The 25,023-nt window shown below is 38.7% G+C and overlaps 1 protein-coding gene across 1 annotated transcript in view; it reads left to right on the top strand.

The window, feature by feature from the left end:
- si:ch211-207d6.2 (sickle tail protein homolog) overlaps positions 1 to 25,023 on the top strand; it is a gene marked incomplete at its 3' end in the record, with an annotated part of 80,432 nt that overhangs the window by 25,457 nt on the left and 29,952 nt on the right. Inside the window, exons 2-5 of the mRNA XM_062429119.1 lie at positions 388 to 716; positions 15,379 to 15,577; positions 17,598 to 17,796; positions 18,323 to 18,416. Coding sequence (XP_062285103.1) covers positions 388 to 716; positions 15,379 to 15,577; positions 17,598 to 17,796; positions 18,323 to 18,416 — 821 coding nt within the window. The remainder of the gene's footprint in view (positions 1 to 387; positions 717 to 15,378; positions 15,578 to 17,597; positions 17,797 to 18,322; positions 18,417 to 25,023) is intronic.

Consider the following 25,023-nt stretch of genomic DNA (forward strand, 5'->3'; position numbering starts at 1 on the left):
TTTGTAGCCAACCCACCACATTTTGTGTTTGGAGGAACTGGATTTATGACTTCAATATTTCAAAAACCCTAGCTGTCCTGAAGTTTTACTAACATAACCTCAGACTCTTGCTTATAGGGTGAATCTTATTCCCATAGTAGAACTGAGTGAGCAGAAGACACACAGTAAAATGTCTTTACATCATGTATAAACATATTTGGTTGTGTCAAAGTGAAAAAGGAGCACACACTAACAGTTACAACCTGTGACAATTGTGAACAGTTAGTAACTGTAAATTTCACTCTGTCATATATATTTTTCTGCTTTCTCTACCCCTGTATTTGTCCTGTCCTCTGTTTTCATCTCTTCCATCTTTTCTCTGCACCCTCATTCCTCTGCCATGCCCAGACCCAGGAAACTCCCCATCCAGAGGCTCTTCTTCTTCTTCCTCTTCTGCTGTGGACAGCAGCACTGAGCGTCTGCTGCAGAAGAAACAACACACTAACAACAGCCTGCTCTGCAACCCAGACTTTGCGTCCTATGGTTCAGCTCCACGTTCTCCCAGCACCTTACCCCGGAGCTACGCTGCCAGCAGCAGGAGGGACGAGCTGGACAGCCTGATAATGCAGCACTCTGAGGTGGAGCGGAAGAAGGAGGTGTTCCTGGACCACCTGAGACAGAAGTACCCTCACCATGCTGCAATTATCATGGGACAGCAAGAACGCATCCGGGAACAGGTGAGATCTCAAGCTGTGGTTGTACCATATACTGAACATAAAGACAGACATAGTGAGATCTGAGATATGTCATCAACCATTGGTTTCACTGAAGCTGGTTTGAAGCCCAGAGTTGTAACTTATGGTCAGTGGCATCTTTTCTGTTTGGAGCCAAGACTTTCCAAATAAGGAGTGTTTCACACATCCTTCTACTTCAGACTGAAGCGAGCCCTAGTAGTTTTTCACAGAGCAATTGGACTAACATTAGCTACTTTAGCTAAATGTTGCTAACAGGGCAGGTATCATAGTCAACTTGAAACTGGAAATATTACAACAATAGTCCAACTCAGTGTGAGTTCTGGAGGCAAGACAAGCCTATTTTCTATATCTATATCTATTTCTATATATATATCTATATCTATTTATATTTCTATATCTATATCTATTTCTATATCTATATTTATTTCTATATATATATCTATATCTATTTCTATATCTATATCTATATCTATATCTATTTCTATATCTATGACATTTCTGGACATCACAAAACCAGGTGTCTGCTCACAAAAAAATGCTCATACAAACTCAAACCCCAGAAAGAAACACTTATCAGAAATGATTTTGTGAACAGAAGCTTGTTGATTTTGGCTGCTGTTCTTTAACTGACTGTCAAGTTTAGGAAGACAATCTAGAGCCTGCATTGATTCAAATCAATCTCACAAAAAACAATGAGTTGTGCTGCTCAGTGCTGTCACATCTAACATGCTACCTGCCCCCCCCACCATGAAAAACCCTTTACAAAACTGGCCCATCATTGAACCTACTTGCTGACCCCTGGCTTATATACTGCAGACAGTAAACATGGCATTCAGTGTTTTCAGGGCAGTGAACTATTAATGCTAATTTAAAGCTAATGGCTAACACTCATATAAACACCATATCATTTATTGATAAAAGCCCCCTAACTTTTTTTTTCAGTAACCAGTAAGAATCAGACCTACAACTCCATCTGTACATTTGATCTTTTCTGACATACTTTAGATAAATCAGCAAGACCTTTCTTATGTTCAGTTCCCTGCACAGTTCCCTTTGTAAATACATAACATAAGAGGATCATTTATGTCAGGTATAACCCGTTAACCATTATTTAGACATCAAATTAAAGTGACATGAAAGTTACACTGGCACTGGGTGGAGGAGAAGAAATTGTTTTCTCTAAAGGAATAACCTTTTAGTAAGTGTTGTGTCTCATGCATGTCTGTGCATGATAATGGATGCTTTCACATGAAGGCGTAGGCTGGGTTTTAACTTTTGAATGGACACTTTTTTGTTGGATGGCCAAAATATTTGTGTATGATCACTTGTTCTCTATCACTCTTTTCTCTTTCACAGGCACGTGTTTATACACACACACACACACACACACACACACACACACACACACACACACACACACACACACACACACACACATACAAACATAAAGAGCATGACTGGATGTAACTGCTGACTTGCCTGGACGTGTATCATGACTTTTTCCTCTGATTTTTACATATTAGATTATTGATAGACTACTTACAGTATCTATGCTGTATCTATGCTGCTCTGTTATTGGCTGCTGTAAGCTTTTTAAACCTCACCTGACACTCTCAGCATCTTTCAGTTTGTGGGACACAACTGGAGTTTCATGACAGAGCCACAGTGATGCTCAAATCTATCTTTAAATCATTTCAAAAACTTGTATTTTTTCATTCAGCTCCTGAACTCCTCAGGCTGCTGCTGACAGGATTTTGGTTTGCCTGACAATCACAAACAATTCAATTGGACACGCTATGGCTAATCTAGGTTATAAATAATTCCTGTGTTAATAACACATATGCAATAACTAATACAATAATAACTGCTCTTGATCCACTCATGAAAAAGTAGAGATATTTCTTCCACTAATTTTAGAAATGAATAATTCGATTGATTACTGAACATTCTTATAACTAAGCTCAACTGTTAATGATAAGTTGGTTCTTCTTTAAAAAGGAGCAGATTTTTTCATTTGCTTTTGGGAGGAATTTTTTACCGACAGTAAAAAAGCTGTTTCATTGTGATTGTTGCATGTCTGAGCAGCAACACCTAATGCCTGAAAATAAATAACATATCAAATGATCTTTGTTTTTTTCCAGTGAAATTGTTTTCAATTGTGTGACTTTTGGAACATTAAACTCTAAATGCATCAGATTCTTCACCTCACCTACTTTACTGCTGCTGTGCTGACGCTAGTTAATAATGTCTCATAACCTGCTCTTTAACTTTTATCATAACTTCTTCTTCTTTTAATCTGCAGAGACCTTACAGTTAACATTATGTGGAGTTAAAGGGTCTAGATTGTTTGAGATCAGTAGGGACAATCCTGCAACACCTTTCCCTATCATAAACAAATCTTCACCTATTTAATTGTGTGTGTGTGTGTGTGTGTGTGTGTGTGTGTGTGTGTGTGTGTGTGTGTGTGTGTGTGTGTGTGTGTGTGTGTGTGTATGTGTGTGAGAGAGAGAGAGAAAGTTTATTTTGTAGGGATGGAGGTGTCCACTGCAGAGAGGGAGGGGGGGGGGACTCACTAAAATGAGTGACTGACTTTAATAAGTGTGTTGTGTCGTAAAGTTGAACTGCTCTGCTGGTCGGACTGGTAAAGCCAGCATTATTTGCTGAGGTGGAGTTTTGTTGTAATAGTGCACTAGCACAAGAAAGAGAGGTGGGGTTTGTCAACGCACCTGAGTTTGACAGACAGAGGCATACTGTATACTGAGTGAGCAGCCCGAAAGGGACGAAGTTTAAAGTCGTAAAGCTGGGATTTCATTCCGATCTAAAACTCAGGTTTGTTGGATTTTGAACGGACATCTGCACAGCGTCACCCTGCCTGCAGGTAAGCTCCTTCAACTCAGTACTCATTTTTGCAGCGACCAACATGCAGTCTATAGCTGCTTCAAATAAAACAAAGATACATTTAGTCACTCTAACCACCTAAGTTTGAACTTTTATGAATCTTTTGACACTTTTATGAAGCGAGCCTCTTTAGTGAAGCCTTACTGTGTGTTTGCATAGCCGGACTAACGAGCTGCTCCATCCACACATGCCCTGTCTGTCTCTGTCTCTGCTCTGTGGAGCCATGCTGCGACAAACTCCTTTAACATCTCTCCATGTCTGTAGCGGTACTCATATTTATACACAACAAAAACAAGAAAGAGCAAACAAGAAATGACATAAAACAACAACCTTTGAGTCCACTCTTCCGTTCGGCGTTGCTCTGATATACCAAATACTGTTATTTAAAAAAAAAAAAAAAAAAAAGCACTTTTAGTATTGTTTTCTGTAAGATCGCCACCAGTCTTTAATCAGCAGTTATAGCCTACACCTCCTCTAGTGTGTGATAGATAATGTGGTGTAAGCGATGGCATGAGAAGTATTGGCTTTACGTTGGTGTCTGCCTGAGGGACACGTATGTTATATAATAGATCATATACAGTCTCCTCCTTATATCCAGTGGCGGTGGTGCACCGTGTGTGTGTTCGCAGATGAAAGTAGCCTATGGCAAGATTCCCTCCTGTAGTTATCTATAATGTGACAGGGCGATTACGATCTGTGATAGCAGAGCAGTCAAACTAGAAGTGGCTCCTGACCCAATATAGCCTACAGTATTTTACCTTTTTTTTTTTTTTTTTTTTTTTAATTTAACGATACATCTTGAAAAGGTTTATTTAATTTTAGAAATGAAATATCTTTAATTTAGATTATGGCTAGGCCCACTGAGATATTTTGAATTTGAGTTTAGGTGTGTGGATGATGTGGCCCAAATGTACACTGAAATAACTGTCAAATAAAACATGATCTCAGTAAAGATATTCTCTGTAATACTAAAATGACACAAAAAGCTTGTTGTAAGCAAACGTTCAAACATCAAGTTTTATGCCAATTTCAAGATTGAACATTTTTTAGTATAGACAATAAGTGCTGATATGGACTTATCACCCAGCCCTATAGTCTAATTTGACAGAGATTTCTGAGACTCTTTAGATAAACACAATCCAGCTGTTTAAAGAGCAAAGGTAACTTATTGAATATATTACATGCATATTCTAATGCATTCGGATATCTTGGCCAGTGTAATTAAATGTAAATAAAGATGCCTTGGACCAGCCATCATGAGCTCTGCTTCTCTGTGCCAACAATTAAAAGGTTCACATTAAAAGCCATACACCATGTTGAGTGACAGTAGACTGTACCACAGGTAGTCACAGGTATCCCTGCCTCGCTTTCACACTGGTAGATTGCAGTGTTTCTTACAGCCTCTACAAGTTAAAAAGTTAACTTGTCTTCCAGCATTGTACTGAAGGGTGTTTTCCAAGTTAAAGGGCTATTTCATATATTTTACAGTCAGTTTACTTATCCTGGTTACTTTGACTCAGCCTGTGTCATTAGTTTTGTCATCAGCCAATGATTAACCTTATCTTGATGATGTCATAGTGACCATAGTGATATGACTTAAGTAACATTTGTAGAAGTTATCTTTAAAAATGTTACAGTATATAATATTATCCACTTTCAACTTTAAAAATATTTTTGTAATAGCAGTGACCAGGTCCGATTCTAGGATCAGACCTTTAGGATGGCTCAGCTCCTTATTTTGAATTTGACATATAGTGGCCTGCAAATGTTTAAAAAAAAAAATACAATGATCATTTATTTATTTTTACAGGCGCTGAGATCAAATTTAGGGTTTCTTGAGTACCCTTAATTGCACATACTGTTGCACCAACATTATCAGTCTAGGAAATCTCTCAACAGCTACTGCCACCACTGAAATGTATATACTCAAAGCAGGGAGTGTCACTTATACAGTTGAACGCTTGTAATCAGAGTCATGCATGTCCTGAACGTTATCAAGGCAGCTGCAGTGCTGATTGATCAATCATTTTATTGACATCCCAAGTATGTGAAAAAAAACATTTAAAAAATCACTGTATCATAGCAGATGTGTTAAACTCTTTAATATGGATATCAGCTTCAAAAATACAGTACTAGTCAGGCTGTAACTGAATGGATTTATGCTGTGGCCTGTAGTTTAGTTTAGTTTTAAAACTTGGTGTAGAGTTGCATGTCAAAAAAGAACTATGCTTCATCAATAATATCGGCAATAAAAATTCCAGTTTAAAAAATATATAATTATTTAACTAGTAAGGAAAGCATTCAGGCTCCAGGGTTTCATTCTCTCTTTAGGATGTGGTATAGCATTTTTGAAATGTGCCTATGTACAAATGAATTGGATATTGTTCTTTTTAGAATCATTATTATTAATTATTAAAAATGCTGTGATAAAAGAAAAAAATAGAAACTTCATCTATTTAAACAACCTTAGTGGCCACTTGAGTAGAGATTTCTATGTTTAAGAGGTACACTTGAATGCACTTGGATGTCTGACACTTTTTTCTTTTGAAAGAAATGTAGATTTCCCAGTTTGCAAGGTGCACCTGAATGCACCTTGTTTCTACAGTCTATTCTATTGTCCATGACTTACAGACGCATAATGAGCCTTCAAGTGTTTTTAAGTGGAGATAACATGACCACACCTTTCAAGAGTAGATGGCGTGACGTGACTGTTGGGTAAAAGCTCAGAGAGAGAGCTCAGAGGAGGGTGTTTGTGTGCAGAGGGGAAAGGACGAGTCGCTGCAAGTGTGTCCACGTTTGTTTGGAAGAGAGAGAGTGTGAGCGCAGGCTGCACATCTCATTTTTATTCAGTTAATCAACCCACAAGGGGTACAAACAGCATGTACCTCAGTTTTGGAGTCACAGTGTAGTACATTATCAGTAAAGATGAATAAAAAAAAGAAAAATGTAAACATCCAACAATGACTCATTGGTCAAAGCCATTACTGAAACATTTTAAGTTTCTGCAGTTGAAACTATTACGGATACATCAATTGTCAATCAGAACTGTTGTTAAGACATGATGTCCCACCACGTCAGAAAGGAAATGTTACTAATGCAGGTACAGTAATACACCATCATCCATGCCTACTTTTTAAAGTCATTTTTAATAACTGTAATTAAATTGAATTGTACATGTGCCTACAAGTTCCTAATGTTAAGTTAGTCTTTTACATCTGGCATATTTACCCACCTGGCTTACATTTGTTGAATACAGTTGGGAGGAAGTAACAGGATGTAGATGGTTGCACTGAGGCTTTTGAGAGGATTACATGCCATTTTGGTGAGCATTCATTTATAAATGCTCCTTTTCCTGCTTTGTTGCCATTGGTTTGTATTACAGTGAAAGCCCAACTCTTAACTCACCACTTACTTGTTGATTGTAAGTGACACTTCTATATTTAATTCCCTACCAACTCATTGTTTCATTGAATAACTTGCCACTGAAGTAATGTTTTTTTAGAGTAGTTATTACTGAGTGTGTGGCCTTCACTATAGTGTGTACAGCTGGATGGTGATCTGCTAATGTTAGATCCTTAGCAGCAGCTTTTCTTCGGTAAGTCTTATAAAATTGAGATAGATTGGAGATCTGGCTTGAAGTTTGTTTTTAATGAGTTATTTGACAATATAAAAAAGGGGAGTAACATTATGATTGACAGCTGTGGCAGCCACATCTCTGTCAGGGAGCAGGATGGCTGAGGGGGCGTGTCCTGCAGGCCATCAACTCTACTGCGCATACTCAGGCTCCAAATGATGTTATACAGGCAAGAACTGTAACTGTAACTGTGTGTAAGTGGACATGTTGGAGCACAGCATTTTAAACTGGTGCACCAGGTTTGGTTTTTATATTGTTTTCCTCTGCAGTCTGCCAGTTGCACCTATGGTCATTTTTGAATGACTGATTTACTAAAGGTGCATGTGTAAAAATGTGTGCAAACTTGACATCACCCATTAAAAAATGTGCAAGCTGATCTACTAACGCAGAGCACTGAGGTTTGCGTCTTTCAACTGTGCAAGATAATCACCACTGTGTAACACTGAAACAGAATTATACTAATATTTCTCACACAGATTCAGCACAATAACAAGTATGATGTTTATTCTGAGCAACAAAACCCTCTGCTGTATGTTCTTGGACATGTTCAGTTTGAAGAGAAGACTGATCACACCAACTGACACATTCTACTACAGCTGAGCAGTGACTCATGTTTTGTGGCTCCAGCTCAGGCCCACGTGACACTGCTAAAAACCATCATCAGTCCTCTCTTCAGGTTGCAGCATGGGGGAGAACTAATCTGACTTGTCAACTTCCCCTCAGGTCTGTAATTAGCAATCTTTGAAACCTTACGTCGTGTATTTGAGGTGGGGACACTTCAAACATTCAACAGAAACATTAAACAGGGTTTTACAGGAATGCACAATGTGTGTTTCTTGTTCTTGGATTACAGTGCTTCAGGCTCCACAGTTATTTCCCCATGTGTCATCAGCCTGTAGTTTGCTGCTTCTAATGTGAAATAATCAGACTGATTCCTGTTTAAATGGTCAGAGTGAGGACATTTCATTAAATCACCTCCACTAGGATACAAGTCCCCCCACCTGTCAGCATTTATGTATTTGGTCATTTTTATGGATGTATATGAGTTTGTGTGTATGGTGTAAACGAATGGGTGAAGACTTAAACTGTTGCTTGCCTTGAAGACATTAATTAATTAATTAATTCATTCATTCATTCATTCATTCATTCATCGGCTGTATCCCAGCTCCATTATTGAGTGTGCTGTTGATATACACTATTGTCCATTTGTGCACATGCATTGATTTCTGGTACCAACTTAAGAGCAGTATATTGTGATAGTCTGTAGTATGTACTGAATACAGTACTGATATTATTATGAAATGGGGACACAGCTTATGCTCATAGCAGGAAGGTTCCCATCCCTCTGGGTTTGCGAGTGAGTTGAGAGGTGAGTGAAGGAGTTCACATATCGTGGGGTCTTGTTCATGAGTGAGGATAAGATGGAGATTGAGCTCGACAGGCAGATCAGTGCAGCGGCAGTAATAATGTGGGTGTTGTACTGGACCGTTGGGGTGAAGAAGGAGTTGAACCAGAAGGCAAAGCTTGGTCTACATCCCAATACTCATCTATGGTCACAGGCTTTAGGTAATGACTGAAAGAATGAGATTGTGTATTCAGGTAGCTGAAATTACTTTCCTCCATGGTGTGTCTGGGCTCAGCCTTACAGATAAAATGAGCAGCTTAGATATATCTGATGACAGCCTGAAATAGAGCTGCTACTCCTTTGTGTTGAAAGGATCCAGCCGATGTAGTTTGTGTATCTGGTTAGGATCCTCCTGGATGCCTCCCTTTGAATGTGTGCTGGGCACATCCGACTGGTAGGAGACACCGAGGCAGACCCAGAATGTGCTGAAGGGATTACATTACATATCTCTTCAAGCATGGGGATGTCTTGAGGTCTTCCAGGAAGAGCCAGAGTTTTTTCAGGGGGAAAGGATGTCCTTACTCAGTCTGATGCCACCACAACTCAGAAATGGATGGATGCATGGATAGAGAAAGGTTGGGATTTGGTAAATTACCTTGAGTGAGTGTGTATCCAGGATGGATGGATGGATGGATGGATGGATGGATGGATGATGGTGTTTGGTCATTCATGCACTTGGTTGACCTGCATCTTTCCGCCTGTCTGAACGCTTTGGTTTAGACATCAAATCAACAACTGCTGAACCGATTGCTAATTAAAAGGTTCAATTCATCTAAATTGCATTCCACTATCCATGCACATCTCTGTCTAAGGAATTTAGTTTGTGTTACTCAGCATTGATAAATGACAATACTAAACTAAAAGTGAAGACACAAAGTCCTTTTTAGTCTTATTGTTGCAGAAGGTTTATGAAATAGTGTTGTTTCAGTTGTATAATGACATTGAGCACATGCTCATTTATGCTCCCTGGAGAATGAACATTTCCTCTACCTCCATCATCAGGGCTTATACTCAACTTTTTTTTTTTACACACAATTTGAAAACAAATGCTGCATTACCATGAAATGTGCTGTGGATCAATGGTCTCCACTGAGGTTAGTTATCCTGTGGACTGTGTGTCACCTCGACATTAACATTTTTCAGTTGCATATATTGTACATAAATGCATTCACATTTTCAGAGGCGATTTGATGATTGATATATTCTGAGGTATCAGGTATATTTGTGGAATATTTCTGTGGAATAGGACTTGTAATATGTAGTGTCATTAAATATTGGTACAAAACATATTTAACCTATTCAACATATTTGATGCACATTTATCTGTATGTTCAGTGTTAAAGAAGCTTGTTCAGATGGAGCTTTTATTGGACTAGAGAAATAGTTATTTTAGTTTTGAATTGAACTGATGCTTTTTATGGAGCCTTGATTATATTGAGCTCTGAGTCTTGATGCTTGTCTATTTAGTTTTTGCAGAGATTTCCACATGATCTGACATGTTGTGTTTACTAAAGGCTGGCTGCTTAGATAAAGGCTCTATTCATGTTCATTGTGTGAAATTTGATCCGATTCCAAATCCTTAACTTGAATTTCTCCTCTGAATTTTGCACTGTACATCACCAATGTGCTAGTGAGGATGTTGTGTTCACTATTGTGACTTTGAGAGCAAGGTAACCTCCTGAAAAAGGTATGCTTAGTTTTAAAAAACAGTACTAATTTCTCTAAAAAGCAAAGGTTTTAGACCAAAGGTTTGTGAGTACTTGTGATTACATGATTCCAGTTGTTAGACATATCCAAACAGTCAAGACAGTCTCATCCTATGTAAGATGAATTCAGTTGAATAGTGTTGTCCTGCTGAATTGAACAGTTTCAACCTTTAATTGCGTGACATTGCATGTGTCTCTGGTTCCATAGATGTGAGCAGTTAGGACTTGACTTTGGAGAGTAAATGAGGAAGAACTTGAAATGCGGAAAACATTTTTTGGTACTGAATGTGTACATAACAACAACTATCGCAAACTGTCAAACACCAAAAGCTGTATTTGAAAGACTGGTCAGATTCATTATCGCTTTATTAAGGAAAAGTTTGTGTACATCTCTTTTTTAAACAGGATAACATTTATAAACTCTATTATTATTCTATTATTATTTTAATCACTGAAAAAATAGTTTTGTAGGTAAAAAAGTGACAGCAGAAGACTTTTTCTAGGCATAGGACTCCACAGCCTGATACAAGGATATAGAGGAGATGTTTTCAGCTCAGTAGTTACTAACATAAGCCAACAGACTAATATGTTTGTCATTTTGTCAATTTCTCATGTACTGTAATACAGTAACTGTGAAACAGTTAGCACCAGTGTTAATTGGCAAAATACACTGATTCACTAAACTTTGACTTTCACTTGTGTTTCATTGGAAAAGAAAAAAATATTCAGCTAGCAGCTTCTCATTATGAACCAGTATTTGGATCAAGTGCCTAATGAAAAATGTGCTAAAGTCAGTAACTTATATGTTATATCAGTGTGCCAGATACTAAATCAACATTTCATAAGTTGTACTGCTGTGTAAATAGAACTGGATCAAATTCAGCATGGGCAGATTCCCAAAGTTAAAGCACCAGGAAAACGTGATGGTATACCCACATGCCCACATATCCATTTTACAGACAATTTATAATATATCATGAATCTGCCATTAAACTGTCAGTCATTAACATTTAGATAAAGTCTCTCTATATTTCACTCTTTGCCTGTTCTCTGTATCCAGTGTCACCCCTGATCTTTTCAAAATCAGCTCGGTCTCATGTCATCATCATCATCATCATCATCATCGTTATCATCATCATCGTCAAGTAACAGTCAGTGTTGAACTGTGTCTGACCTCCACACTGCATCTGTGTAGGTTTAGAGCAGTGGTGGCTGGTGGAGAGGACAGGAGGAAACCAAGCCTCTAGTTGGCTACTTATCTCATTCTTATGTTAAATGAAACAATAACCCTAATGCATATCTGGAATTATTAAATACAAAGAATCCAGTCTTCCAGAGCAAGAGAGAAGTCAAGGCTGGCTGTCTTCTTTTTATCTTTTAAGGTCAGAAGAAGTCTAGCCAGTTATATATCACCATAAATCAAGCTTTGACAGTTTGATAGTGATTGAAAAAGCATTGGGAAATCATTTATTTACATTAAACTCACCTTTTCTTTGGATCTGTAAGATCACCAGACCAGTGCTTGTTCATTTGACCAGTAAGAGGAATGTCAACCATTACTAATACATGTCTTTCATTTCAATTTTTTGGCATTATTAAGTATTTATTTTAGTCTGGTTTATTTGCAGGATTGCCCTCCAAACTAAGTTGTGAAGAGTTGTTATATTTGTGGCTTGTAAACGTTTGTAGGCTTTGTTGTAAATGGGTTAAATTCATGATTACAATTCATAAATCCCTTGTTTGTGATTGAGATACACTACCGGTCAAAAGTTTTAGAACAACCCAATTTTTCCAGTTTTTTTTGTTGAAAATCAAGCAGTTCAAGTTCAATGAATAGCTTGAAATAGTACAAAGGTAAGTGGTGAACTGCCAGAGGTTACAAAAAAGGTAAGGTTACCCAAAACTAAAAAATAATGTCCATTTCAGAATTATACTAAATGGCCTTTTTCAGGGAACAAGAAATGGGTTAACAACTTAAAGCCGTTCTGCAGCAATGGAGGTTGATCAAACCTTGAAAGTTGGTGCTACCAATTCCTACAGATGTCCCAACTCTTCTTGATTACTTACAACCCCCTCTGTCTGCATAAAAGTAGTGTTGGAACACACTGTGGTATCATACCCTTGTGAGCATTATTTGAACAGTATTGTACTGCAGAAAGTAGTGTGTTGCTATAAAAATGGCAAGAAAAAGGCAATTAACAATAGAAGAGAGACAGACCATCATAACACTTAAAAATGTTCCTACAGAGAAATTGAAAAGAAAGTCAAGGTGTCAGTGAGCACAGTTTCCTTCCCCATCAAAAAGCGCTCAGAAACTGGAGGAAACTCTGAAAGGAAGAGGTCTGGCAGACCCAAAGTCACAACAAAATCAGAAGACAAGTTTCTGAAAGTCAACAGCTTGCCTGATAGGCAGCTTCAAGCACAGCTTAATAGTGGTCGTAGTAAGCAAGTCTCAGTTTCAACTGTGAAGAGAAGACTTCCAGTTGCAGGTTTGACAGGTGGAGTTGCAGCTAGAAAGCCATTGCTAAGAGTCAGAATAAGAAGAAGAAGCTTGCCTGGGCCATGAAACACCACCAATGGACTACTGAAGACTGGAAGAAGCTGTTATGGACTGATGAATCAAATTTTTAAATATTCTGTTCATCACGCAGGAGTTTTTTACGCCGTTGAGTAGAAAGGATGGTTCCTCAGTGTGTGACGTCAACTGTCAAACATGGAGGAGGAAGCGTCATGGTCTGGGGCTGTTTTGCTGGATCCAGGGTCGGTGACTTGTACAGAGTGAGAGGCACCCTGAACCAAAACGGCTACCACAGCATTCTGCAGCGATGCCATGCAGTACCCTCTGGTATGCGCCTAGTTGGTCAGGGATTCATCCTACAGCAAGATAATGACCCAAAACATACATCCACTCTATACCAGAATTACCTCAGGAAAAAAGAACAAGATGGTAAACTTGAAAACATGGAGTGGCCAGCACAGTCTCCAGACTTAAACCCCATCAAGCGGGTTTGGGATCAACTGAAAAGAAGAGTGAATGCAAAGCAACCTACAAGTGCCACACATTTATGGGAACTCCTGCAGAATATTTGATTTCCATTGTAGAAAGAATACCACGAGTGTGTTCAGCTGTTATATCTGCCAAAGGTGGCTACTTTGATGAGTCAAAAGTTTAGAATACATTTTGGTTTATAAATTGATTCTGTGATTTCTTTTTTAACCTCAATTGTTTATTTGTTCTATGCTTTCATTTCAGAGTACAATGAGGCATTAAACTGCATCATTTAAAAAAAAAAACTGGAAAAAGTGGGGTGTTCTAAAACTTTTGACCGGTAGTGTAGTTTCAATGAATTGTAATATAATTAGATTGGCACTTCCAACAGACCCTGGTAATGTTAGTCCCCGAACTCAAATTCCAGATTCCTGCGTTCAGTCATGCTGTCACTGTCACACAATGAGAATGTGAACACACCATTGAAGCTCAGGACAACAAAACATATATGTTGTGCTTCTCCTTCTTCCTCTGCACCCCTCTCAGCTGATGGCACTCCACTGTAGGTGACCCCGAAGTTTGCGCACCACCAAGACCAGCTCATATTCCAAAATATGGCCTGTCAATGACATTTTTGCTCATCAGTGATCACAACTCGTGCAGTGAGGGAGAGACAGACAGACAGACGCATGAGGGTGTATCCGGGTGTGTAGCAGACTAATGTGGGTGTGTGTGCCTGTTAGCCACAGGGCATTACTCAGCCGAGTGTGGCAGAGAGCAGCTCGACAATGGCTTACCTTGTCATTACATAGCAGTGACTCAGTGTTTCTGTGTGTTAATATGTGCATGCATACGAGTGTGTCTGTGTACGTGTATATTTGTGTATGTGCATGTATTTGTGCACACGTCAGGTTGCGAACATCAGCTCAGCGGCCATGCATCAGTGAGAGCGTGTGCATACAGGACCATGTCACACTGCAGGGCTGCCAAGAGGAAATCCAAATCAGACCACTCACCTCAGATTACATCACTGATTTACGCACACACACACACACTAGCACACGCATACACTGTTTGTACCTCTATACTTGTGAGGACCCTCACTGACGCTAACCGTCACCATTACAACTACATGTCAAACCATCCATCATTTCTATCAGTTCTGATGATACTGTAGTGACTTAACAGCTGGGATATGGGGACATGGTGACATCATTACAGTGAAGTCCAACAACATAAGAAAATCAAATGGTCAGTTTATTTGGAAGTCAAACTGAAATGTTGCTAACAGGAAACTGCACACAGCTGCAGTGAGGCCATAGTGAAGCAGGAAGTGGGTCTGTGAACTCTGACAGATGTTTACAGCAGTTCACCTTTATTTTCTCCTCTCTTTGACTTTATGTGTTATTATCACTCACTGAAGTGATGAACAAAACGCCAAAAATAACCCACGTTTTTCTTCTTTCTTTCTGGATTGTCAATGAGGGAGGAGTAAATGTAATGCAGAGTGTTAGGTTGAGAAAACACAGTCATACTGCAAAAAAATGTGAACCGGACTCGACCTTTGCGGCAACACTACATGACATCATCAGGAAAGGTGATGCATTAGCCAATCACATACATGTAGACCACAGTTCTGGTGGATTAATAAAGGAATAATACTTGGCTGTTACAGAGATACTAAGAACGGCAGGTGCTGTGGATGTTACCTACATGCCACTGCTCTGACTTATACACAGGAACAAAAACAAGATTCAGTGTTCCTTTAATGCTGTGTCTACACAGAAAGTGATCAGCCATGTTTTTCAGTAACAGATATGCTTTTATTTTAAATAATCTGGCTGTGTACACGGGCTGCATATGGCTCACATTTCACTTGCCTTGTATGCTGGAGTGTATTTTCTCACTTCAAGTCTGTTCTCCCAGTGACTGTGTGTTGGTCTCATACCACCATCCAGAAACTCTTAGAATCACAGTGTAATTCAGTCTGTTTTCTTTTTGATAATGTCCAGGTGAGGAGCCCCCGGCCCTCTGAAAGCCCCCCCTGTGCAGGTGTGCTGGGCTTGGCAGAGCAACAGGACCCTCTGGCTGCAGAGACCATGTCTGAAGGAGAGGTGCTGCCCCCCGCAGTCCCCTTTACAAGGGGCTGTAGAGCACGAGCAAGCCTACCCGTAGGCCGCTCGAGTGGTCAGACAAGAGAGAGGTCACTTGGTAGGTAGACACACACACACACACACACACACACACACACACACACACACACACACACACACACACACACACACACTGGAGTTGGGATAGTTGCAAAAGTCTTAAAACAACATCTGTAAAACCTCCAGTAGCTTCGATTGGTCAAATGAAGAACAATACAGAACCAAAAGTCCTGCTGATGTTACAGTGTCTAATTAGGGAACCTTCAGCAGTTATTAATATGAATGAACTCAACAATGTGTCATCAAATCAGACCTGAACTGTCAGAATGGTACAAAACCCAGATGTAAAGCAAAGCAGTCCATTTCTTCAAAGGTAGTAGAGAGGACGCTGACAGATGAGAACAAATACATTCCATCACAGGTGATGTCACACTCTCAGGTGTTATTACAGGGTGACCTGAGGCAGCTGTGACACACTTCTTAATTACTAACCTGTACAAACTGCCAAGCCAATACTTAAAAACACCTAAAACAAACGTTGTTAAACCTCTCAGTAAGTTGGCAGCCATGATGATGAAATTATGGATTTTTATAGATTTTCATTATATTTTTGCTAGTTTAGTTTTTTTTCCCCTCTTGATTTCATCATCATATTTAACCCTTACATACAGTTCATATTCTGACTCTTAGTCTCTAATCAGTCATTAATAAATGTTTGATCAATCCTTAATAAAGCTTTCAGAGTGTATTCTTTTTATTTATGGAAAAGAGACATTCATAATCACTATTTTATGGACCAGGAGAACATTTATTGTATATATTATGATGAATACAGCATGTTTGATTGCTGATATTTGAATGTTTTTAATAAATAAAGGTCAAAGTTGTACATTTACATTCATAAAAATGTGCACTGGCTGCACAAAAAAAAAAATATATATATATTTCCATTTTTGTATATTGTGGCTCACATTTAGGGAGAGATCCAGCTAAAAGAAATGCAAAATTGGGTCAAATTTGACCTTGAACAGTATGTAAGATTAATTCAGGTTAAACATTATCATTCATTTTTGTCCTGTAGACACTATGGACTATCTGTATATGACTCATATGAGAAGTGTTTCTTAAATGAAGTGTGAAAAAAACAATGAAACATGTATAAAATTCATCATTTCATCACCATGGCTACCAATTTACTGAGTGGATTAACAACTTTTGTTTTGGGTGTTTTTATTTATTGGCTCACCAACTTGTACAGTTCAGTAATTATAAGCTTCTTGAAGCTCACTTTAAATGCTGAGTTTACTGGTGTTGTACTGTTCAAACTTCATTTTCTACAAGCTTTAGTAAGCACTTGTTGTGAGCAGTCGACTGGGTCTGTTTCTTCTTCTTTGTCACACTTAATTACACCATTTCTCGGCTGCTTTTTGTTATTGCTTCACTTGTGCAACACCTTGTAACTGTGTTGAGGAAGTTGCTATATAAGTACAAAATATTGTTATTGTTGCTGTTAGTATTATTTACCCTTCCTAAAGTAGAAGTGTTTTTACACAGTAAATAACTGGCTGTAAGTAAGATGAGGTTGAGCATGGGCAATGGAAGCTGGAAGCTGGAAGCTGGAGCTCCTTCACAGTTAAAGCCTTACAAATGGTTTGCTTACTTTATGTTTGCCTTAACAAACAGTTATGCCAATGTTAAACAGATAGATACAGTCATATTCAAACTATCTATCCCTGAGCCAGTGGTGTGCACGAGGAAGCTCACACTTGACAGCACAGAGATTCATTTAAATACCAACAACCATCCCATAGTGAAGTTTGGAAATGTTCAGGATCCATACAGAGTACCAGGGGCAGTCCAACCTCACTCTATCAGACCTGTGGATGGCACTGAGATGCCTGTGTTAAAGATAACAGTACTGTAATAGTTAAGTATATGTGCTGTAATTGTGACTTTACGCAGTCTAACAATGACCCAGGGGTTAGACACATGTCTTCTAGTCTAAAAATGTCTTTACTCAGACGGTCCATTCCGACAGCTCTGACATCAATCCTTCCCTCACTGTGTGTCGGGTCCAGGTGTGCTGTACCTGCAGTATGGAGAGGAGACAAAGCAGGTCCGGATGCCTGGAGAGATGGACAGTCACGATGCTCTGCTGGCTCTGTTTGTCACCGCCTTCCCCCAGCAGCTCACCATGAAGATGCTGCAGTCTCCCAACATGGCCATCTACATCAAAGACACCAGCCGCAACGTCTACTACGACCTGGAGGACATCAGGTGAGGGACTCGTGATGTAGTAAATTCATTTCTGATTACTGTAAGAACAGAAACATAGTCAACATATTACCTGTTGGATTGTTTCCTTTATATCATTTACCCCTTCATGTCAGAACATACATTAAGTATATTCAGTTGGTTTGGTTGACAGCTTTCAGTTGCTGTCAGTTGCAGTTGGGATTAACAATGTCTTTAAAAGGTGTTGAGTTTAGTTTATTTCATGTATTGGCCTTTTGGATACTTTCAGATTGTAAGATATTTCCAGGAACAAATGTAATGTCATGGTGTTTCAGGCTAGTTTTGTGTAAGATTGTTACAGTGTCTTTCTACACAAGTCTATTACAGTTTTCTTAAATATTAAAAATGTATTAAAATGATCTCCCATCTATTATCAGATGGCTTCTCTCTTATATAGTACATGAGATGATTAAGTCCTTGTTTACACACATTACAAAGAACAAATTCTGCTTCAAAAATGCTGACAAACATGAAGCTGTCATCATCTCTGTGTTCTGTTTCCTTGTAGAAACATCACATCACACTCCTGTCTGAAGGTTTATCATAAAGATCCGGCACACGCTTTTAACCACCACTCCAGACCTGCCAACACAGAGGGAAGGGTGAGTCAGCAAACTGCTTCTTTCTTCCTCCATCCACCACTTTTCATTGTGTCCTATAGTGTTGATAGTGTGACTATATATAAAACAACCTCATACCAACTCCTGTCTGTTTCTTTATTATGATCCCATCCCATCAGCACCAGCATAAGCAGTGGCTATTCTTCCTGGGGTCCACCTCCCATACACTCATACACACTCATACACACTCATACAGTACACACTCATACACACTCATACAGTACACACTCATACACACTCATACAGTACACACTCATACACACTCATATACACTGTAGCCACATAAACACTTGAATTAACAATCAAGTACATACAGAAGAAAACTAAATTGTCACCCTTTCAACAGACATTAAGCCAAACACAAAATTATAAATCAATAACAATTCCCCAAGAATTTTATGGCAAACATATTATTTTCCTCTTCATACCAATACATATTTTCAGGTAATGTAAATCCTTGTCTAGATGACCTTCTTAAATGATGTATTTATCCACACTGCTCTTTCACACATTAAATTATAAGAACAGGGTGTTAAATACATTTCTGATTCTCTGCTAAGGGGAATTTTTACTTTCACTCAGGTTTTACACCATTTATTTTAAATTCAAAATTGACACAGCAGTAGCCTTGCAATGGTGAAGTGATAAAAAATAAAATAAAATATACAATAAACAATCTCTAAAATAATCTGTTATTATATAAATCTACATTATACATAAATTCCTTATGCTATATACAAGTGTGTAATGTTCCTGGGATTAAACAGGCACAGAAAGGACAGCCTTAGTCTATAGTGGTAGTGAGAGGTACAGGGAGGTTTGGTGTTGTACAGTCTGATGGCTGATGGTATGAAAGTGCTTTGAGGCACGTGACTGTATGTGCACCTGAGCTCCCTCAGCTCCATATATATTGTGTCATCAGGACATTTCTGACTGACGAATCACAGGTGGATCTGTGACTCAGACTGTCATGCATGTATATTACATTAGTTATTTAAGAGTACTGTAAAGCACAAAGTGACACTTTATTTTGATCTCTTTCATTAAAGCACTGGACCAAATCATGAAACAGTAATGACAATGTGGCAGATTGTTTTTCAGACATGACTGAATAATTTATTAGACTTTAAGGAATGATGAGTGTTTCTAACTTGTAGGAATGCAAAACATCAAGCCATATACACACAGGTACAGATTAGGTTGTCAAACACATCTGTCTGACTACTTCCATACATCACTATATGTCTGTGTTGTAATTACCACCTGTTACCAGTATACTAATGCTAGAGCATGATGGATAATATTGGTGTATATGTATATGTAGGCAACACTATAACACACACACACACACACACACACACACACACACACACACACACACACACACACACACACACACACACACACACACACACACACACACACACACGCTGATCCTGGTCAATCCCAACTAACCCCTCTGAAGCAGCATCAGCTCTTACACACATGATGTGTTTTGAGGTTATCACTTACTTAAGAATTCACTGAAAAGTCTGTCTGAAAGTGAGTCTGAATGTTTCCTCCACACTTCATGGGTAACTGTGTATTCTGCTTGCTGGAATGTCTCTCAGGTTTGATGGCCAGTTTAACATATAAAGACTGTTCCTCTCCTGTTCTCTGGGACTCTCTGAGAATGCCAAGAGGGATTTAATCCTGCAGCTCTGTATTCTTTGCTGTCCCTTGTCTGCACAGGTCTGCAAAATACAGATAAGTGCAGAAAAAACATATATACTATATAAATGTGGAAAAGACAGTGTTTTCCTTTCACATATAGTGCATATCCTATATGTGAAACAGGTCAGAGAGAGTGGATTTACAGTGTGTGGAAAGCTTATATTTCACTCCTCTATTTAGTCAGAGTAAAAATAGCAATAAGATAGTAACCATCAAGAGTGAGGTTATTTATACGGGTATGGCAGATGCCCCTGCACATGTGCAACATGTTTGGTTCATAGAGCTTACTACATTACTGTGTTAGTTTTACTCTTTGGAGCTGTTACAATAAGCACTGTGTTCAGATACAAAGGAACATGTCACTCAGTGCAGCAGTCTGACTCACTGATGTTTTTAATAGCTTTTGGATAACAGTGGAGATCTGTGGCACACAGGAATAAGATATATTAGACTATAGATTCACTCACAATACTTGTTTATCTATCATTTTATTGTTGGTTGACCCATGAGATTTGTGGACAAGAAAAATGTAGAAAATCACCATCCTTATCCCTTAATGTACCATCACCCAGAGACTAACATTCACAGGCTGCAGCACCAACACCAGTATGAACTCTTCTGATTCTCAATCAATTCAAATCAAATCTTGAGATTCCAAAAGTCAAAAGACAAGTGTGTCAATTTAACAAACAGGATGCAGTGTTTTGTTATATCGCCAAAAAATGTCCAGGAGATAAAGAGAGTAACACATATAAAAAATAAGCCCAGGAAAAAGAAAGAAAGAAAGAAAGAAAGAAAGAAAGAAAGAAAGAAAGAAAGAAAGAAAAGATTAAACCAAACCTATTAAACCTGATACACAATCATTGGAGTGTGATTAACCACACAGACAACCCATGGACCTCCAGCCTTTAACTCTTATCTTTACATCCATACAGACTACCAGCCAATCATCTGACTGCTCATTTAAGTCCAGCCAGCTACTTAGTATAAATATACTTTACTATACTAATTTATGATTGTAATAGAATAGCTTTGATTAAAAAGTTGTGTTCACTAACTTTATACATTGACGACCACTAGCCTCCGCTTCAAAATAATGTGAGCATGATGAAAAATAAGTTGAGTTGATTCAGTAAATTCACATGATTGTGTTTTGTCATCTTACAATTATTTTTGCATCGATTTTATCTCAGAAATCTATCAAGTTTAAATTAAAACCAATGCATAGGCTAGATAAAACATGGAATTAAAACACTGAATAAGAGTGCATTTATGTTTCTAGTAAAACAATACATTAACCATCACTTTGGCATGTCTTGATAAGATGTCAATAAATAAACACATACAGATAAATATATAAATCCTTGTGGAAAGCCCTGCATATAGACATGAGACTGGCATCGACATCAACCTCCTCACTCTACTCACTCATTGAAAGAAAACAAATAAGCATAATATCCCAACATGTTGAACTGTAATGTTTGGGGTGGCTGTGGCTCAGGAGGTAGAGCGGTCGTCCTCCAATTGGAAGATTGGCGGATCGATTCCCGGCTCCTCCAGTCTACATGTTGATGTGTCCTTGCAAGACACTTAACCCCAAATTGCTCCTGTTGCTGTGCCAACGGTGTATGAATGTGTGTAAATGGTTAGCTGATGTGCAGGTTGGCACCCTGTGTGGTAGCTCCTGCCATCAGTGTATGAATGTGTGTGAATGAGTGAATGAGATGTAGTGTAAAGCGCTTTGAGTGGTCGTAAAGACTATAAAGGTGCTATATAAGTACAGTCCATTTACCATTTCTGGACACAGAGCAGATGAGGTAATCCTCCCAATTGACATGAAAACAATTGACTTGAAGTGACCACATTGGAATGTAGGAGCTTTACAACTGACATGCAACAATATGCAGACTATGTTTGAGAATGGGAGAAAATAGAATATGACAGGAGCAAAGACAAATGGCTTGAATACATATCAACCAATGAAAGCTAATAAAATAAAGTCTGCATAGCCATCACAGTGCTACTGTCTCTTAAGTTTCATGCTTGTTTACTGCCTGCAAATACTAAATGAATCTTCAATAGAATGATTACATGTTCTACAGACATTCTATCACAGAGGAGTTCCCTGAGTGCACTGCTGTGGCTCTGTGCCACAGATGACCCTGTGCTCAGTGGGCGGCTGTCTGGGTGTATGTAGGAGTGATATGAGGAAAGACAGGTTCAACAAGGCCACAGTAAACACGCTGTACCCCATAAATGATGCACTTGCCTCTGGGCCAATCAGCAACAAATACGTTACCTTGTTTTGACGCATAATTATAGCATCCCCCTGAGCCAATCAGAGTCGTGTTGGGAAACATCAGTTCCAGCAATCCTAACTAAACCCACTCATTGTTGTTTGAGGCTTTCTGTGTTACAGACTCACAGTAACTGTCTCATTGACGGCCAGTCTGTGCAAAATGAGTGTGATGAACAAACTATATTCTAATCATGTACACGTAAGAGTGCTTGTTACACGTGACTCTTTCACACTGATTATTGACACATTTTTTTGTAAATAATGTTCTAAGGTTTGTGCATGTTTATGTCTGCGTTACATGCTTTACACACCGTTTGATGATACATGATTGCTACAAAATTGTCATGCACTCTATCAGAGTGAAATCTCCACCGGTTGCTCAGTGCACCAGTTGTGATTGAAAAAAATGGAGGAAGGAATGAATGTGGTGACACTGGGGAGGACAATAGTTTTCTCCTCACAGTGCTGCCTCTGTTGCCCTATGGCAACAATTACTTTATCTCAATTTCACTAAAAGGCAGTTATATAAAACCATACTGTATAGTAGTGAATAGTGAGGTCTTTTACTTTGATAGGACAAATAATTGATCACACAACACTAGCAGCTCTTTGCATTTCCTTTCTCCATTGACATGAACACTGAGAAAGTCCTGATTTGAGGGTGCCCAAAGTTGACTAATTGTTCAATATTTAGGCAAAATACCTTAAAAAATGTTTTTATTTAAATTATTCTTAATTTTGGTCATTAAAACCAGTTTAGATGTGATGTGACGTTTTTTGTAAAATGGTGAAATGAATGTGTTGCCATATGGAAAATATATGCGAATATGGAAGTGATCTGTGTGCAGTCGGTGTATTGGATTATTGCTATCATATACTGGCCAGCCCTCCAATATGATATCACCCCCACTTTAAAGTGTAATACCTTGAAAAAATAACATTGTTGTTGTTTGTCTTATGTTTAGGCCAATCAGGTAACAGATGAGCTTGAAGGCTGTAACACTGCACAGAGGTGTATAATACTCTGAGAGAGGAAACACACACACGTTATCATGTGTTTACACAGACATGAAGTAAACTGCAGAATTACACCATCCACATTACAAAGTAATCTGTCAACAGTGTGTGCTCGCAGATATCTGATTACCCAATGATCTGATCGTCTGATTGGCCAATGCAGCGGTCTCACTGTGTTTCTTTCTGCTGTGCAGATGTTGGTCATAAAACAGATGAATGAACAGTAAAGTTCTGAAGGTTGCTCTGTAACAAAACATGTTTACACTGATGAACCCTGGCCTTTTATTATACACAGTTATCATGTTTTGTGGTAATTAGAGGATGTGTGTTCTGGATACACAGAAGTCATGTGAAGTGATATCTGCCCAGAGTTTGACAAAGTCCATGCTTCATGTTCGCAGGCCTGTACTGATAACATGACATATTTACACATTTCTCAATTACATACTATCACTGTGGCGCCAATTATTATTATTAATTATCATTGGAGCTTTTTGACAGTGAGGAGGTCTGTTTGTGTTTAACTCTGGCACTAAAATGAAGATGCTGCTCTGCTCCCACTCGTCTCACAGATAAGATGCTGATATAAACTGCCTCCTGCATGTTCCTTCACTGTCCACTGCCTTCTGTTTATCTCTGCTGCTCACATACACATGAACAGTAGGTTATGACCCACTGACAGTCTAATGAGTGTCCTGGAATGTTGTGTTCATTCTTCCATGTTACTTTCCACATGCAGATAGTGTACACGCTCAGTGGCTGACAGTGTGCATTCCTGCACATATCGTCATTTCTGTAGAAATCCAAAAGATTTGTTCCAGGTTTCTCTACAGTCCTGTTATCAAATCTAAACAAACATACTTCATCAACATACTTTTGTAGTAGAAAGTGACAAAAACTTGAGATTATCCTAAAATTGCATCATATTTGCAACAGTACACTACTCACACATTTTAAACAATACATCAGCATCTTATTTAGATACACAAATAAAGGCCTTGGAAACTGTGTGGTGTGATCAGTGTTTGCCTCTACTGTATCTTCTGTTAGAGCTGCTTCTGTTGTTATAGAACTATATGGAGGTTACAGAGAGTTTGCTGCTGTAAAGCTTGTAAAGCTAAAGAGAACGACAGACAGAGCTGAGTCAGATTTGGGAGCAGATCTAGTTGTTGTGGGGATTCTGTGTCATCTCAATTTGTGCTGTAACAATGATTCGATTGACAGTCTGCTCTCCTTGTTACACTGCAGGCTTTACTTTCATATTGTATTTTCACACTCGTGGTGGTTTATGTGCTATGACATGCCCTTTGAAATAAACAAATGATTTTTTTTATGTCACAAACTCAAACTCATACAAGCTGCTGTGCACCTCTGATCTGCACAACTACAGCAGGATGGACCCTGTTCATGTTGAGGTTAGTCACAAACTGCAGAGTATCTTTGTAGGTGTTAGAACCTATAACAGAGATGTGTGTGTTCTGTAGTTGATCAGGAGCTGGACAAACTGACACAGACACAACTCAAAACTATCAGATACACAGTTTACAAAACAACCTGTAG

Source organism: Scomber scombrus, chromosome 11, assembly GCF_963691925.1.
Source record: "Scomber scombrus chromosome 11, fScoSco1.1, whole genome shotgun sequence".
NCBI lineage: Eukaryota > Metazoa > Chordata > Actinopteri > Scombriformes > Scombridae > Scomber > Scomber scombrus.